Genomic DNA, 16,642 nt, shown 5'->3' with positions numbered 1-16,642 from the left:
CTGTACGTACAGCGTCTAAGTTCAAGACACGGTTTTCCCAAGGTTACTATGCTCGATATATAGATGGATAGGAGAGTGGCAAAAAGAAGTGAAGAGAAAGGAAAAAGAGAAAGTTAGACATAAAAAGACTGTCAATTAAGAATGAAAAAGAATTGCAGCACCCAGGATTCTCGTATGGTCTCCCACTACAATACTAACTAGGCTCTTCTGTGTGCTTGGACTTATGGCTGGATCGGACGGGAAGCCGTATTTTCACCAGGATATGGCCGCAACTGGAAAAATGATCATTTCGTGAGTTCTATCCGGCTATATGTGTCACGTGATTTTAGAATAAACAAATCTTATAAATGTTTTTTTTGTTCCACGAGACTTTCGTTGTTTTTATGGGCTCTGGGGAGGTTCAATCTCTCGATCAACTAACCAATTATTCTGATTCAGGTTACTCGAAGAGGTCTTGTTCAGGTCCAAAAATCGACTGTATATTTAAGCAAAATGAGACACTAGGGTAATAAACCAAATACTAGCACCATTATGAGTCTTTTAACACCAGAGTCGATTCTACTTGGACCAATGATCTTCTCTTTCCGACGGTGTTCAACATTACAATCGCAACTCACAACTACACTACGAAGGAAGATTTGGGGGAGGGGACCCAGAGCTCTATGCCTACAGCCTCTTGTTATGTACTCTTAAAGGTTCGGCTGGTGTACATATTTATTGCGAGGTTCCACGCCTGCATCCTTTCTGAATGCCAATCAGACTCCGTCTGCTTACCACATCCAGACTGGCTCTTATCGGCTTAATACCTAGACTCTCCTGCTCTTACTGGCACAGGCTGTAAGGCTCTGACTCTCATTGGCATAACATTTGTCTCTTAGGCTAGTAACATGGCTCTGGCTCCTACTGGTTTGCTCTGGCCCATGTTCTCAAGGCGCTGGCATTCTGGTCACAGTTCACAGTGTCACCCTGCGCTGGCGTCATCGTTTCACAGAAGCAAGTGTTGGCATAACTTTCGTTCCACAGTATCACTTGCTCGGCAGACTCAACTTGTCTCAGTCGCTTTAACTAGCGTTTTCTGGCGACTGATGGTTTTCGCCATCAACAGCTCCAAACGGCTTTTCATCGTTGTCGTAGTGTTGACATTGGTCGGTCGGTCGCTCTGAAGAACTCTTTACTTGGCGGTTTGGCAGGAGTGGCCTAAACACTTTGCCCAAAGGCGGTCCCCACAGACGTTTATGTCCAATGGTGCTTGCAAGCTGAGATCAGGTTGCGATCATCACCAACTGTCACTCTTTACCGTGATACCTGGTGTACAGATAACAAATCAGTATCAGATGAAGAAGACATGTCTGTGCAAATGACAGTCCTTCTCCCCATAGCATTTAGGAAATGTTACCCATGATGAGAATCTCACCCTGGGAGCTACCTGAACACGCACTAGACACAGCAGCGTCCGCAATAGCAAGCTCATTGGCAACCTATCGTGCCCGTCACAGCTTATTACAGGAGACAGGACTCTTGAGGGATAGCTAGGCTTGACTCAGTCACCATCTTGCGTCCAACGGCGGCATGTACTAAGGGGTATCCTTTTACCAGGCAGCTTCGTAGCTCTCGCTCAGCGTAACGTCTTAGTTACTCGCTTTCAGAAGTGTTGTTCATACAGGGATTTCCACCCCAGGAGTGACCCGTTCTCGAAATGGGGCTCGTAAGGAGATTGCTTATTTCACTTGTCATAGCTCCATGTCATAAGAGGCATGAAGAGAGGTGTCCTGGTGGATCTGCTAAGCAAGAATTCGTCGTAGCCGATGCCCAAACATCTCCTGTAAACAAACAGTCCCCGAGTGAAGGGATGAAGAGCCTGTTGTCTTCTAATGAAGGAAAAATGGGACCTCAAAGGGGCATTTATATTCCTTAGGAGTCACTCATTGGGCTCAATAATGGCGATAGTTGCTAACCTATCTGCGGATCCTTGCGTAAGAAAACTGAAGATGATTCAGAGTACATCCTAGGATCTATGAATCCAAACATTCTTCTCTATTCTTTTGATCTCGATAAAATCTTGATAAGATCTTGATATACGAAATACCCTGTTCATCAACATTTCGCAGTGCATCTCTATTGACTATCTTCACGCCCTTATTCGAGTGTTTCTCTGACGTGGTGTATGTACCCTTCCTACTCAACGCGGAAAGATCAACGTCAGCGTTGGCCATAATATGAGTTGGTTGCGACTTTCTTGACATAATATCCTAGCTGCTGTCACAATGACAAAAAATACCAGTAGTGTGACCTGCACATGTGCTCATCTAATTCATAATCATACTATTACAATAGGTTTACAGATGTCACGCAGTGAAGATACTAGGTCGCGGTCTTCGCTGATTAATACAAACCATGATGGTACTGGTCACAGTCATCAATCTCCTCAACGTGCTGAACACGAACGGGAAGGTCCTCGAGAATCTCCGTCACTCGAGCAACGTCCACCTCCAGGTACTTGGCCAGAAACTGACCAATCTCAATGTTCTCGTGATTTCCTCGCAGAGCATCCAACTTGTCGAGACCGCTCTGCTTGTTGGAGTGAGCGTAGATGTTGACATCGACGGCGGAGTGGCCGTGCGTAGACCAGCCCGTCTGGGATCGTCGAGAAACAATGTCGACAATGGTGTCAATGGGGTCAGCCCGGTTTCTAATCAGAGCCTTGACCTCCTGTTTGGTGTAGTCCTTGACTCCAAGATCGTTCTCGAGGATCTCTCGCTTGACGAACTTCTCCAGCTTCGAGCCAGAGGCCTCGGAAGGGTGGTCGGGTCGAGCAAACGCCTGCAGCTTTCGAGCAATGTACTCTCCAGAGTGCTGTGCAGCAGCAAGAGCCTCGGGGTACCAGACGTACTCGGGGTACTCAGCCTGGACCTGTCGAGCGGTAGCCAGGCCTCCAGTCTCGTGGTCGGAGGTGGAGACAATGATGGTTTCGGTGTCAAGAGAATCGGCAAAGTCAACGACGGCAGCAAACATCTCGTCGAATGCCATAACCTCTCTGACCTGAGCAGCGGGGTCATTCTGGTGGCCGGCGTGATCAATTCGAGAACCTTCGATCATGATGAAGAATCCCTCGTCGGAGTCCTTGGTCTCCTGGTGAAGAATCTCAAGGGCAGAGATTGCGGTCTCCTTGAGAGAGGGGAACTGCTCGGGGACTCGGTCAATCTCGTAGGGCATGTCGTAGTCGGTGAAGAGAGCGAGAAGGGGTAGGGTGGCGTTGGAAGTATCGAGCTCGTCAAACTCCTTTCGGTTGGCAATGTATTGGAACCCGTCGATCTGGGCTTCAGCAATCAGATCACGGCCATCCTGTCGGCCCTTGGTTGTGAAATGGATTCGTCCGCCACCCATGAGCAAGTCGACAGAACGGCCGAGGGGAGTAGCGTAGCCCAGCAGCTGGTCAGCAATCTCGTCCTCCTGAGACCGGTGAGCAACATGGGCTCCGAAACAAGCAGGGGTCGCGTCGGTGATCCGAGTGGTCACCACCAGTCCGGTCTTGAGACCTTGTCGCTTGGCAGCTTCGAGAACACTGCCACAGGCCTTGTAGTCGGGGGTGACGGAGATTGCTCCGTTGTAGGACTTGGCACCACAGGAGAAGGCGGTGGCACCAGCGGCAGAGTCAGTGACGGGGGAGTCACTGGATCGGGTTCGCGACGAGCCAATAAAGTGCTTGTCGATGGTCAGGGTGTTGTTGTAGGCCAGTCCCTGGACGTACTGTCGGTAGGTTCGGGCCAGAGAAACGGAAGCAGGTCCCATACCATCGGTGACCATGAAGATGACGTTTTTCTTGGGCTTGGACAGAGGAGAAACAAGGGGATTGTCGTTGACAGAGTCGGCTCGCGACATGGACAGATCCAGGTCAAGTACGTCATTGACAGCGTATCCTTTATAGCCAAAGAAACCCAGCACCATGGCCAGACCTCCAAACAGCACGAGGATTCGTCGCCAGTAGAGCCGCTCGTACGCCACCTTCTGGCCGGCCTTGAACCCGTCGAGATACTCGCGCGAGTCGGTTTTTTGATCCATTTTGTGTGTGTCGTGTGCGTGTATCTAATGAGTGTGTGTTGTGTGTGAGACTGACAGCGTCGTCGAAAGGTGTCTATAGTGTTACACTGCATCCCTAGATAAGCAATCTTGGGACATGTGCGAACTTAATCTAACCGGGTAGGTGGGGAGTAGGAGATACGTAAACCCAGGAGATATAACGGGTTCTTGTTGAGTATTTGTGAATTTAGGGATGAATTTGCAGTCTCCGAAAGATTTTGGACACGTTGCAATTTTCAAACTTCAAAAATACTTGCCAGAAGACCCCCTTTTCGACTCCTTTGCGGGATAGATTAAAATACCCCAATGCCTTGTCACAGGAGGATTCAACCGAAATGGGAGGTAGCTCAAATTACAAAAACTACACAACAGACCGGATTATTTTGGCCAGTTTTCAAGCTACCACGATTGTTGAAATTGATTTGTAAGCAGAACAACTAAGCGATCATTCTTATAAACATATTATCCTCCTAAAACCTGTATAAACGGACCTTACACGCAACCGGACAACCCCCACATCTCGGTTAGCCGAGATAACCTAATTTGACAGGATCGGAGGGTCCCCATTCAAGCCGTATTACGTCACAATTCAGCAACCAAATCATGGGCTGTGTGGTTTTAGCGTTCAGGCCGCGACAGAGACGTGTCTGTCACGTGACACAGAATTCACGGGGCGGCCCACCAGTATTGATCTCCGTTCTTGAGGAGCACACTCTTGGTTCTGTGCATACAGTACATACTGGTAGATTTTCGAACGCTGCAATTGGCTTAATGTAAACCGGGAAACCGTCAACCTAAAGTGTTTCCACGTGAATGGGGGTTATGGGCGAGAGGAGAAGCTTCTTCTGGGATTGATAATGATTATATAACAACAAGCTCGACATTTCTGAAGTGTTGCGAGGATCACATTCCCATTCACGGTTTTATTTTTTAAAATATCTCACAAGGGTCGTGAATTCTTGGATCTCTCTGTTTCACTCTCAAACGCGTATCATCATCTCGGCTAAAGTGTTCGTTTGCTGTACAAGTTAGTTTAGTTTGTTCGTTTTCGCGAAAGTTCCGTGATATCTTTCGTTAGCTGGGTCTGGTTCACGTACAAGTACACTGTAGTCCAGATACAACCCTCAGCTCACACACAGATGTCCAGTACCTTCCGTCGTCTTTACATTATTGAATCTATCTCTATATACTGTACCTACTTGTACTTGAATTGTTACTGCCAATCTTCCATCAAACCACCTTTCTGCCCTCAAGGTCGGCGAACAGGGCATCCACGACCTTTTCGTTTTCTCGGATACAGAATGCGTGAGCGGCGTCCTTGACGACGAAATGAACGTTGGGTAGGTGGCCAAACTCCTCAAAGAGCTCCTTGCGAGTCTCCTCGGCCACCCAGTGGTCGTCTTTAGCAAAGAAGCCGAAAATGGGAAGCGTCTTCCAGAAGCCACTGATAGCAGCGGGTTCAGGGTCCGAAGCAATGGCCCGCATCTCCTCCTTGGCCAGCTCAACTGTCTGTCGCACCATTCGTGGGTTGGTGGCGTACCGGGTTACGGCATCGTAGGCTCCCATGTTACCTTCTGAGGGGTCTTGCGCGTCTCCCGCAGCTGTATGGGGCAGCATGGCCCCGCGCGACGACACTCGCGACGCCACGAAAGGCACAAAGCCCGGGATCCAATTGGCAACTCGCACGGCCGTGAACACAATGCTGGGGGCGTAGTAGCCGATACGTTTGTCCATGGCTGTGAAGTAAGATCCTCGGGGACTCTTGGCAATATCCTTGACTGTGGGGGTCAGCAGGCCAACGAGAGAGATGGGGATCTTGGGGTCTTCAGTGGAGACCTGGCAGGCGACTCGTTGGACGATCCAAGCTCCTACAGAATGGCCCATGATGATGAGACCAACGTGTTTCTTAGGATCAAATCTGCTTCGAACGAGCGCCACAAAGTGGTTTATTTGGTCCTGGAGTCCAAACCCGGACTCTGATTCTGCAGCCTCTGCCAGCGCCTCCTCTTCTTCAAAACCTCTCAACGAGTCGCAAACGAGGTCGAAACGGGGACTCTTTTGGGCCAGAAGCGCCAGAAAGGTGCGGTAGAAGAGATCGATGCCGGGGTTGCCGGGCACGACCACGGTGAGAATGGGTTCGGCGGCCGAGGCGGCGATTTCGATCATGGTTGAGCTGTGAGAAGCAGTGGTCGTATCGTTATCTAATGCACGTGTACTTGCTGGGAACTTTGGCTGCTCAGGAGCATAATTAAATGGTGGGAAGTTCGACAGAGAGAGCGAGACAACGAGACGACGAGACAAGTCTACTACGACCACAGAACGGGAACCACCTCAAATGGACACCTGGAACACTAAAAGTAGAAGTAACACATTTTATCTCAACATGACGTAATCTTAGACCCGAAAATATACTGGCAACCCAGATGAGCATTAGTCTGAGGGGCGTGGTGTTAGAGTGTTGTATGATTACACTGAAATATTTTACAGTAACGGGTTAAAAGTATGTACATACAGTGGTGCAACACAACAGCAATGGGAGCGCCAATACACAATTACCGATGACGGTTGCAATTATGGCGGGTCTTTCGCACGATATCGCGTACGGTATGGTTGTATTGTCCCACTCCACCCGCGCCAACCACGCATGGACGCTAAAAAGAACCAATTAATGCCATGCCATGTTGTGGTAAGGGTCTACTTGTACTGGTAAGTACATTACAGGAAACCCGTACATGATGCAACTGGGGCCCCTGCGTTGCAAGGCACTGTAATTACCGCGACAGGGCCGGTGACCATTGGGTTGGGACGCTCGGTATCACGTGCCACGGGACCAAAAGTAACGACACGTGACTGCTTTTCGTCGTCTTTTCTTCTCGTGTTGTCTCACATTCCTTTTTACATTCCATATAAGCGATCTTCTGTAGAGCGGTCGATCCCGGCGTCCGTTTGGGTCTATCATGGAAGCGGCTGTGGTGGATCTCCGCTCCGATCTCGAGCAGGGCTCCACTGAAAGCGACGGTCGACGCGTCGAAACGCGTTCCCACCGTTTCGCCTCTGAGAAGCATCCCTCTGGACGTTTTTGTTTCTCTCTTCGGGTCTTGCAATTCCGCAATAGTGTTAACCGCTCAGTCAGCTGCAACTGCTGCATGACACTGGAGGGACGCAGGATGGGGTCCGTACGAGAGACTGGCAAGAGTTACGAGTGGTGTGTGGCAGCGTAATAAAGACGTAATACCGACGTTTAACACGGGCTTAACGTCGATACATGGGCATTTACTCCCCTCCAATCACACCACAACCGCCTCAGTATCACTACTTGTACTGCATTGGCCAGAGGCATGTTTCGAGCCGAGCCGACCTGTCTCAGAGACGCGATCTACACGCCATTGTCCATATCCGTGCAAACAATGAACGGCCACGCCAGGGCCCGGACAGCCTAAGGCATGGGTTCCTGACCGTCAACATGGGTGTGGATGGTCAATGTCGCCACAGTTTCGGCTTTCATCGACAGTACGAGTACTTGTACCGCCTTATACATGTGCCTATCTCCTACATTGTAGTTGACCGTCCGGTTGTGGCTTCATATACAAGCTCACATTCACGGTGGATCCACATAGTTCCATGTCTCGTACTCCACAATACGATAAACCAAGCGTTTTAGTTTGGCCAATCTTTCAGCCCGCGCCGTTACTCGATCTACTTTCGGCTCCAGGAATGCTTGCAAACACACCTTTCTGTCCATCACTTCTGACTACAAGTACTTGTATGTACAACTGTATACTCTTATGATCGCCAACATGGGCTATGATTTACTGTACAACGACGTTGGCACTGCACACTGCACTGCACTGATGAGGCTATGCTACTTGTATCAAAGGACCCCACTGCCACACAAGCCGCCAAATCGCCCGTCTACTGCGACATGCCCACCTGTGGGCACGTCAAAGCCTCTACGAGGCGAGGTGCTAACCAGCATGTACTTGGCCTATTGTTTCGGGAGAGTTCCTTGTTCCACGCGCAGAGTTCGAAATGCGCGTCTTCAACGCAAATGTTTATATTGTATAGTCCCAAGGGGGCGTGTAGTTGCAGGTCAGCGGAACCAGCCATTGGGCCAGGGGGAGGGACTAATAAGTGGACCCAGGTTGGTCGTGTGTCGGGCGCGATAGCAGGGGCTAGATTGGCCCCAAGAGCGCAAACGCCGACGACACATCTTCCGTGGAACTCACTTCACTCCGCTGCTCTTATCTTTTTTTTCTTGTCGCCTGTTGCTGTGTTCATTTAAAGTCTCTCTTTCTCTTCTCCAAACATTAACTGTAGAGGCACGTCACGTCCTGCCGACGCACATCAAAGGATAAAAAGACTATACCGTATTTGCAATTAGTATAGTGGCTCACCTCTGCTAAACCACCGCTACTGCGAATACTCCGGCGTCACCACCACCAACAAAAGCCCACCAGCTGCTATACACACCGTCTCGACCACTCGCAACGACAGACTACGTGGACATACAAGTGAGTACTACGGACCAATCCCAGAATTGGCACGGTGATCAAGACCAGACTACGCGACACGTCCGGAAAACGAGTTGGAGATGGACCAACAATCGAAGCTGGGTTCACAGGTAGAATAAGAGATGGGGCTCACGAAAGCGTCGCGCTTCTGCTTGCTTCCAGCGTCCGACGTCCGGTGTCTGGCGTCCAGCGTCCGGCATTGGATGATCGCATCTAGAAGAGCGCACCATCACACCCGATTCACACCCACAACTTCATGAACATGCCTAACGCAGTGGACGACCTGGTTACCCACCATGGGTCACTCAAACAGTTTCTGCAGACGGAACAACACGAGACGGACATCAAGCGCAGCGCGTCGTCGTCCGCACGGGTCCACAAGGCCCGTGAAAAGCTGCTCAAGCTGTCCCGTCTGCAATTTGCAGAGCTCTCGACCGACGTGTACGACGAACTGCAACGAAGACAGGGTCTTAGCTACGAGACCCAAGACTATCTAGCTCCGCGGTCGAATTTCCATCCCAAGCGAAATCAGGCCCGCCAGAAGCTGTCCACTCTGCCAGTCTCGCGGTTTAGAGACCTGGCTAGTGACATTCAGTACGAGATTGAGCGTCGGCATGAGGAGATCGGTGTTGCTGCGCACGAAATTGGCCAGCCCCAAGACCACCATCTTCAGGATCACACCATGGGCCATGCCGTCGATGTGCCTATGCATCTAGAGAATGATAGAAGCTACGAGGACGGACTCACCAACGGTCACAACAAAGACCACAACAACCACATGGATGTACCGACAGATATCGATCCGGACACGTCGTTCGAAGTCACCAATCAGCCACTAACATACGACAATAATAGCTATGGAGTGGCAGTGGATGCCGTACCGGCTATTCAAGTGGATGACAGCCACGTGACCGAGAACCACAGCGGCGAGCACGACCGCGCTCCTAGTCAACAGAGCCAACGATCTTTCCCCGAAAGTGGCACCCTCCAATCCAAGACGCTCATTCCCAACAAGAGTACGCTGGTGGAAGAGACCGACTCGGAGGAAGATGAGGAGGAAGAAAATGAAGACGAGGGGCAAGATCAGCGTTATGTGGAGGACGAGGATCACACTGCCACTCCTGCTGCATATGGTCAGAACTCACTCAATGCTCAGAACGACTTCGCCAACAGCACCCAACCTTTGCATGCTAGAAATGTCAGTCAGACCAGCAGTGAACACAGCCATCACATTGGCAACAACGCTCCTACCTACGACATTCAAAGTGCCACTAGAGACGTCAGTCAAGACAACCACAACAACAGCCACTCGTTCCATCCCGAGACCATTCATCCCGAGGACGTTGATACTTCTAAGGTGATAGACTCTCCCGAATTGGACGACGACGAGCTTCTGGGTGGACCTACAGGTCACACCCAGGTTGGGTACACACATGTTCCTACTCCTAGCGACTTTGAGCCTGAGTTTGAATCCAACACAGCCACCAGAGGTCCGAACGACAAGAGTGTTACTTCTGCTTCTGCTTCTGCCGAGTCGGAGGACCTCAAAAACAAACTGGTGGACGCAGAGAACATGTCCAAGAGCTTGATGGAGGAAAACGAGCAGCTGCACGAGTTCATCAAGTCGCTGGAGTCCGAAAAGGCGCGTCTTGTGGAGACCTGCAACGCCCAGGTGGAGACTTTGGAGGAGGAAAAAACACAGCTGCGGGAGATTATTGGCACACGAGATGTGGACCTGGAGGACTTGCGGGGTCGCCACGAGACTCTCGTCGATAAACAATCCAGTTTGGATGACTCCTACACTTCTCTGGCTACCCGTGTCAGTTCTCTCGAGGCTGAATTGGAGCTCAAGGAGGTTGAGCTGGACAAACTTCAGGGAGAGCTTGAGCAGGTGAATATTGAGCATAAGAATGAGCTTGAGTCTGTTCGAAAGGAGGCTCTCAAGCAGAGCTCTCACAACGGTTTGCTTGCTGGAGGGGTTGGAGCTGGTGCCGGAGCTGGTGCTCTCAGTGCTCTTTCTGGCTCTGGATCTCGTGAGCGAGGTCTCGATCGAGGTATTGACTACGATCGTCTTCCTTCCATCTCTCCTGACACTTCTATTGACAAGAGCATGCCTGCTGTTGAGGATATGGACTCTGAAGCCATTCTGAACCTGCAGAACCAGCTCAGAGAGCAGAGAGAGAAGACTTCCGAGGTCAAGAAGCAGGCTGCTGTTTTCCTGGCTGAGATGAAGTCTCTGGCTGCCAAGTCTCACGACCACGAGGTGGCTCTCAGAGAGGTCAACGAGCTCAAGGCCGAAATTGAGCAGTGGAAGGCTCGATACTCTAAGACCAAGGCCACGGTTCGGTCTCTCCGATCGTCTGTTTATGGCACAAGTGGAATCGTTCAGCCTGCCATTGAGTCTACCAATCCCTTTGTTGATGAAGTTCATGGTCTGGTGGAGGATGTGTCTCTCACGAAGTTCCAGCTTGCCACAGATGAGTATCTGCTCAAGTCCCGGGATGTTGGAAGCGACCATTCAGAGCTTCTTCATCATCTTCACAGAGTAATTGTTGCTACTCGAAAGGTCACTGATGACTCCAATGATGTGTCTACAGAGGGAGGAGCTCGAGACTACCGAACTCCTCTCCTTTCCAACCTATCTTCCATTGTTTCCAAGACCGCCAACCAACTGATCACGTGCACTAAGAACCACGCCACGTCGTCTGGTCTGCTCCCTATCTACTTGTTGGATGCTTCTGTGGCGAATCTTGCCTGTGCCGTCATTGAGCTTGTGAAGGTTGCCAAGATCCGGTCTGAGAACGGTGAGAAGCGTGCTCTGACACGCGAGGGTCTTGGCCTGGCTCTTGGAAGCGGTGCTGGCAGCGTCAGCACTCGCAACACCACTCGAAACACCTCTGTTTCGTCCGCTTCGGGCTACCCTTCTGCTTCTACAAACTCCAACCATACTCCAATTCGAGCAGGTCTCTCTGGAGCTAACGCTGGAGGTGTGAGCTTTGACTCGTATCCTCTTTCTCCTTCTTCCCAGACGGACGGACTTACTCCTCCCCACCAGATTCCATCTCGATCTGACTCCTTATCTTCCAATGAGGGAGTCTCCGTCGAGTCACCCGTCAAGACACCGTCCAAGGGCAACAGCCGGCTACGAACTCTGCGACTCGTTTCGGCTCCTTCGTCTCTCCGAGACAAGAACAAGAAGCGAGGTGACGGCGAAGAATTAAGCCGAGATCCCAGCCATGAGCTTCCTGAGATCCCCCATGATGTTGATGGTAACAAGAACGAGTCTCATTCCATTCGAGAGACCCTCTCTCTTTCTTCCCAGGTTGCGGAGTTGAACGTTCCCAAGACTAGATCTCGACAGATCTCTGAGGAATCTGCTGGGCCTATCGATCCTCTGACTACTCAACCTTTGTCGACTCACTCCGCTGAACCGGTTTCAACTCACTTTACTGAGCCTCTTTCGATGCACTCCACTGCCCACTCCACTGAGCCTCACTCCACTGGAGCCTCACTCCACTGAGCCTCACTCCACTGAGCCTCACTCTACTGAGCTTCACTCTGCTGGGCCTCTTTCTTTTTCTGAGCCTCTGGCCGATAGAGAGATGGCTGACAGCGTGCCTGAAAAGGTGTCTGAAAAGGTGGAGGCGGACTCCTCTTCCACGACCAACGGCTTTGGCGGTGCCTTCGGTGCTGCCGTTGGCGCTGTTACAGCTGGAGTGGCTGCTCTTTCATTCGGTCAGAAGAAGAAGGACGGTTTAAAGGAGACGGAGTCAGAGACTGAGTTCCAACCTCGGGATCTCGACACCGAGTTCAAGCCCCGTGACTTGGACGCTGAGCTTGATTTCCATCCTCGAGAGCTGGATGCCGAATCTGGTCTTCAGCTCAAGCCTCGGGATTTGCAAGCAGCGGGCCAGAGCCAGGCTCTCAACTTCACGTCTCATCAGGCAGACGTGGAGCCCCGAACTCTGGACCAGGACCGTGTTCTCGACAAGGCTCGTGAGATGAACAATGCCCGTGAGCACGGTGCCGAAGAGGGACATGGATACTCCATTGGGCAGAATGTGTACTCTGGTTCCAACAAGGAATACTTTGATTGTCATCCCAACGGTGAGGACGGTCCTGCTGAGCCTGAAACTTTCGACGGTCCTCTCCACGAAATTCAGCGATACGACTACGTGTCTGCTCAGGAACTTCGAGCTGCTGAGAAGCGTGCTGACGAGGAAACCCGCGCTATTGCTGTTGTTGGAGACGGGGATGACGACGAGCATGACGACGAGGAAGTGGAGGAAGATGACTTTCAGGATGCTCACTTTGAGCCTGTTCATGCTCACACAGAGTCTATTCAGCCCCATGTGGCTTCCAGTGGGGTCGATGGTCATGCACCAACCCCCAACGAGCTCAGCACTGCAGCCATGGCCGCTACTGCTGTTGTGGGCGCTTCCATGGCCGGTACTGGTGTTGCTTCGGCCCTTGGCAAGTCGTACGCCTCTCCTGCCATTGCTTCCCCTGCTCTGGACTCTTCTGCCACTTCAATGTCTTCTCCTGGTGCCTTTCATCCCCAGGAGTCTTTCGATCCTCAGGCCACTTTTGAGCTTCCCAGTGCACTTCGGGAAGTTGTGAGCCAGTCGCCTGACATTTCTCATGTGTCAAACATGTCTGAGAACCAGGATGATACTACGGAGCTCACTCAGATGAGCGACGATGGCAATGTCAAGCCCCGAGGTGTTGATTCACCCAAGTCTCGAGAAGACTACGACACTCTTCTTGGCGGCGAGGATCACGAGGGTCACCACTACGACAATCACAGCACTCCACTGACCCATTCTGTCACTTCTGTGCAGGATGCGCCTCAGCCTCGCGAGTCTCTCACCAGTGAAATCAGTGAGATTGATGATGGGCATGTTCCCCCCGTCAAAGTGGCTCAACATCAGTTTGAGGGCCACTCTGAGGAGATCGAGAGTGGTGAGGACGGCAGTGAGCTGGAGAGCAGCGAAGAGGAGGACAGTGACGAAGAGGATGATGAGGACGAGTCAGAGTCCGAGTCCGAGGACGAGCAGATCATTGCTGCGGATCTGGGCATTTATCTGCCCAAGGCCGTCAAATTCGATGGTGAAGATCCCGACAACACCGTGGAGGATCTGCAATATTACCTTGAGGAGCAGTGTGTAGAAGTCATCGAGGCTATTCAGAATCTGCTGACGGCCATCAAGGGCAATTCCAACATGATTGCCATCTCCGCTCACTCTCGAGCCATTTGCAAGGTTGTGCTATGCATGGTGGATGCCACTTCTCAGTCCATGGCCCAGACTCGAAACCATCTGCTTAAGGAGAATGGCACTTGGATTTGCCAGGATCTGCGGGCCTGCACGGATAGAATGAAGATGATCTTCAAGGACGACAAGTTCGTTAAGCCCGGAGCCGAGTACCCTCCCAAGCAGTTCAAGCAGCGGCTTGCTGGTCTTTCGTTTGATCTTACCAAGTGTACCAAGGAGTTGGTCAAGACAGTCGAGGAGGTTTCCCTTCAGACGGAAATCGGCGAGATTGACCGTCAGATTGCACATAATTAAAAGTATTTATTGTATTTGTATAGTCTGAGTTGCAATAATGAAATCTTGTAGTTCTGAGTCTGACTGGGTTGTGCTGGGTTCGTTGCATGCACCTTACACAAGTTCCTGCATGGAGGCTAAATATTTCTTCACGACATGTCACTGAAACGAAACACAGAAACAGAAGTCGAGGAGGGCGTCAAGGTGGCCAAAATCGAATCCAGCACGGAAGAAACGGCCAAAAACTTTTTTCTCCAATTCAAGACACGCCTCGACATCTCTCAGGATGAGCGGTCTCAGGTCATCAACATTTCGCGAGACGTGACGGCAGCCAGCAAGAAAATCATTTTTGCACTTCACAGGGTCAAAAAGAATGGCCAGGAGCCGCTCTCATTGGCTCCAGACGTACAGGCGACCCTGACGTCTCAGTACAAGCTGATTGCTGCCAAGTTCGCCGAGATCAACAGTTTAGTTGGCAACAGCACAAACGCGTACTGGAAATACTCTCGGCAGGTGTCTGGAGCTTCGGAGGAGATGATTGAAGCCATGTCTTTCCAGTTCTGGCTTGAAAGGGGCCAGATCATGACCATGGAAGAGCTGCATGAGATCATCAAACAACACAACATTGATGTATATGTCCATCCTAGAGACTACATTTCTGGTCTGTTTGATCTGACCGGTGAGCTAATGAGATACGGAACTCTGAACAAAGCACATGGATTGCCAATTGTGGCGTTACTGCGGGAGTTCGAGTACTCTGTCTTCGTGCTCACAGGTGATCCAAACCTGGTCAAGAAGATAGAGGTGTTCCAGCAGAGTCTGGCTAAGCTGGAGAGACTCTTGTACGATCAGAGCTTGCAGGTTAGTGAAGTTGTCTGAAGAGAAAAGATGAATTATGATAGAGACGGTATCGAAGGTACTCGAGGATGTTTATAGCATTTTGAATATAACAATGGCATGTTTACGGAGATTGACTACTGGTGGCCACAGTACTGAATGAGCACGATGAGTAGTTGTACAGCAATGAATATCCATTTCAGATACAAACAGCTACTTTACTCACACAGATCTTCATATAAATGTCAGGACCAACTTCCCAGTTTAATACTGCTCCTTCTTCTTTCCATATATAGTAATTTATCTCCAATTGAACTAGGTGGGAGAATCTACTATAAGTACAAATATAAGTACATACTGTACCTACGATAGTGTCTACGATAGTATTGATAGTATATGACCTGGTTAATCAGAGGAACATAGCCATCACTATTCCTCAATACCACTGTGTTCAATTCCGGCCATATATAAACGTCTCAACGCTGTCCTCATTTACACTGGTACACTACACCTTGTCGTGCACAGTTGTATCGCTATTTAACTACAGTCCGAACTTCGCTTTGTTAGATTATTACCTACTTATCCATGTGGAATACCTCCTCGTCTTCGTCTACTCGAATTTCCTGAACCTCTGTCTGTGTACATTCGTCAAACTGCTGAAACTCCCCACATCGAGCCTGGTGGTACCTCGAGACGAAAATGTCCTGGTTCCACACAAACCCCTGCGACTTTTTCAGCGCCATAGTCACGTGACAGATTCCGTCTGGTGATTTGCCCATGTCATAGTACGAGTACTCATCGTTGGTGAGCATGGTTGTTGACAGCAGGGTCGAGCGTGGTGACTGTGACGACATGTTTATGTGAGAGTGTGAGTGTGGTGTGAGTGTGAGAGTGGATGTTAGTGGTTGCGAGCTGACTGTGGTGGACACGGGACTGATAAATGCACTTGTTATGAGGAAATCGTGGTGGTGGTATCGATAAGGAAGAACCGTGAAAAGAGCGCAGTGTGACGTTGGCTATAAATGGGGTTGGGAAAGGGTCCTTGTTGGGCATTGCTATGCACGATAAGAGCGTATCACGAGACCAGCATTAGAGTTGAGGGGTGAGTCACTCTCAAGCCACTAGTGTGGTTTAATGTTAGATTTTTTTAGCGTGGGGGTCACCTAGTTGGGTATATATAGCCCCCATTTCCTGTTTTCTATTCTTTCCTCGTAACACCCGGGTGGCTGTGAGGTTCTCCAAGGTCCCACAGGTACATGACACATCACGCCTCAGGCGCTTGTTATCGCCGATAAAGGATAAGCTTCGGGATAGGGGATGGGGAAAAGTTTAATATGAGCGGGTCCAAACAAAAGTTGTGCTTCAAGTTTGAAAGTGATGGAGTGACTCGACAAAAAACATTCTGGGAACAATATTTGTCTCCGGCTCGTGTTACACACGCCAATATAATCTCTATTGCTGTGGCACTATAGGCTCACATTCTGGACACATCGACATAGACTGTGGTTATAACAATTAATTACTGTTGGGAGAAGTATATATAGAAGTATATCTATCCATGCCAGTGTTAAGAGTCATATAAATGAGACCGTACATAGCCGAAGGGGACGAAAGAGAGCTAAAACGAGACCGAAAACCACCACAGAGAACCTGGGGAGTCACGTTAGCTCC

At 50.3% G+C, this 16,642-nt stretch overlaps 4 protein-coding genes and 1 non-coding gene across 5 annotated transcripts; 2 read left to right on the top strand and 3 right to left on the bottom strand.

Annotated features, from left to right (window-relative positions):
• Positions 1–150: 150 nt before the first annotated feature.
• YALI1_F22359r lies at positions 151–274 on the bottom strand. The gene has a single exon (XR_002432166.3). It is a non-coding gene; the product is annotated as a 5S ribosomal RNA (ribosomal RNA).
• A 2,108-nt stretch (positions 275–2,382) lies between these two features.
• On the bottom strand, positions 2,383–4,059 carry YALI1_F22321g (uncharacterized protein; the record flags this gene model as incomplete). Its single annotated transcript, XM_505506.2, has 1 exon — positions 2,383–4,059. The coding sequence occupies one exon, from the start codon at positions 4,057–4,059 to the stop codon at positions 2,383–2,385; it is 1,677 nt and encodes a 558-aa protein (XP_505506.2).
• A 1,248-nt stretch (positions 4,060–5,307) lies between these two features.
• YALI1_F22299g (uncharacterized protein) lies at positions 5,308–6,243 on the bottom strand (the record flags this gene model as incomplete). Its single annotated transcript, XM_505505.3, has 1 exon — positions 5,308–6,243. The coding sequence occupies one exon, from the start codon at positions 6,241–6,243 to the stop codon at positions 5,308–5,310; it is 936 nt and encodes a 311-aa protein (XP_505505.1).
• A 2,601-nt stretch (positions 6,244–8,844) lies between these two features.
• Positions 8,845–14,155, top strand: YALI1_F22241g (uncharacterized protein; the record flags this gene model as incomplete). Its single annotated transcript, XM_068283417.1, has 2 exons — positions 8,845–12,061; positions 12,105–14,155. 2 exons carry the CDS (start codon positions 8,845–8,847, stop codon positions 14,153–14,155), a joined length of 5,268 nt encoding a protein of 1,755 aa, XP_068139518.1.
• A 135-nt stretch (positions 14,156–14,290) lies between these two features.
• On the top strand, positions 14,291–15,013 carry YALI1_F22219g (uncharacterized protein; the record flags this gene model as incomplete). Its single annotated transcript, XM_505503.3, has 1 exon — positions 14,291–15,013. The coding sequence occupies one exon, from the start codon at positions 14,291–14,293 to the stop codon at positions 15,011–15,013; it is 723 nt and encodes a 240-aa protein (XP_505503.1).
• Positions 15,014–16,642: the final 1,629 nt, after the last annotated feature.

Source organism: Yarrowia lipolytica, chromosome 1F (assembly GCF_001761485.1).
Source record: "Yarrowia lipolytica chromosome 1F, complete sequence".
Lineage (NCBI taxonomy): Eukaryota > Fungi > Ascomycota > Dipodascomycetes > Dipodascales > Yarrowia > Yarrowia lipolytica.
This window is presented reverse-complemented; position numbering and strand designations above follow the sequence as displayed.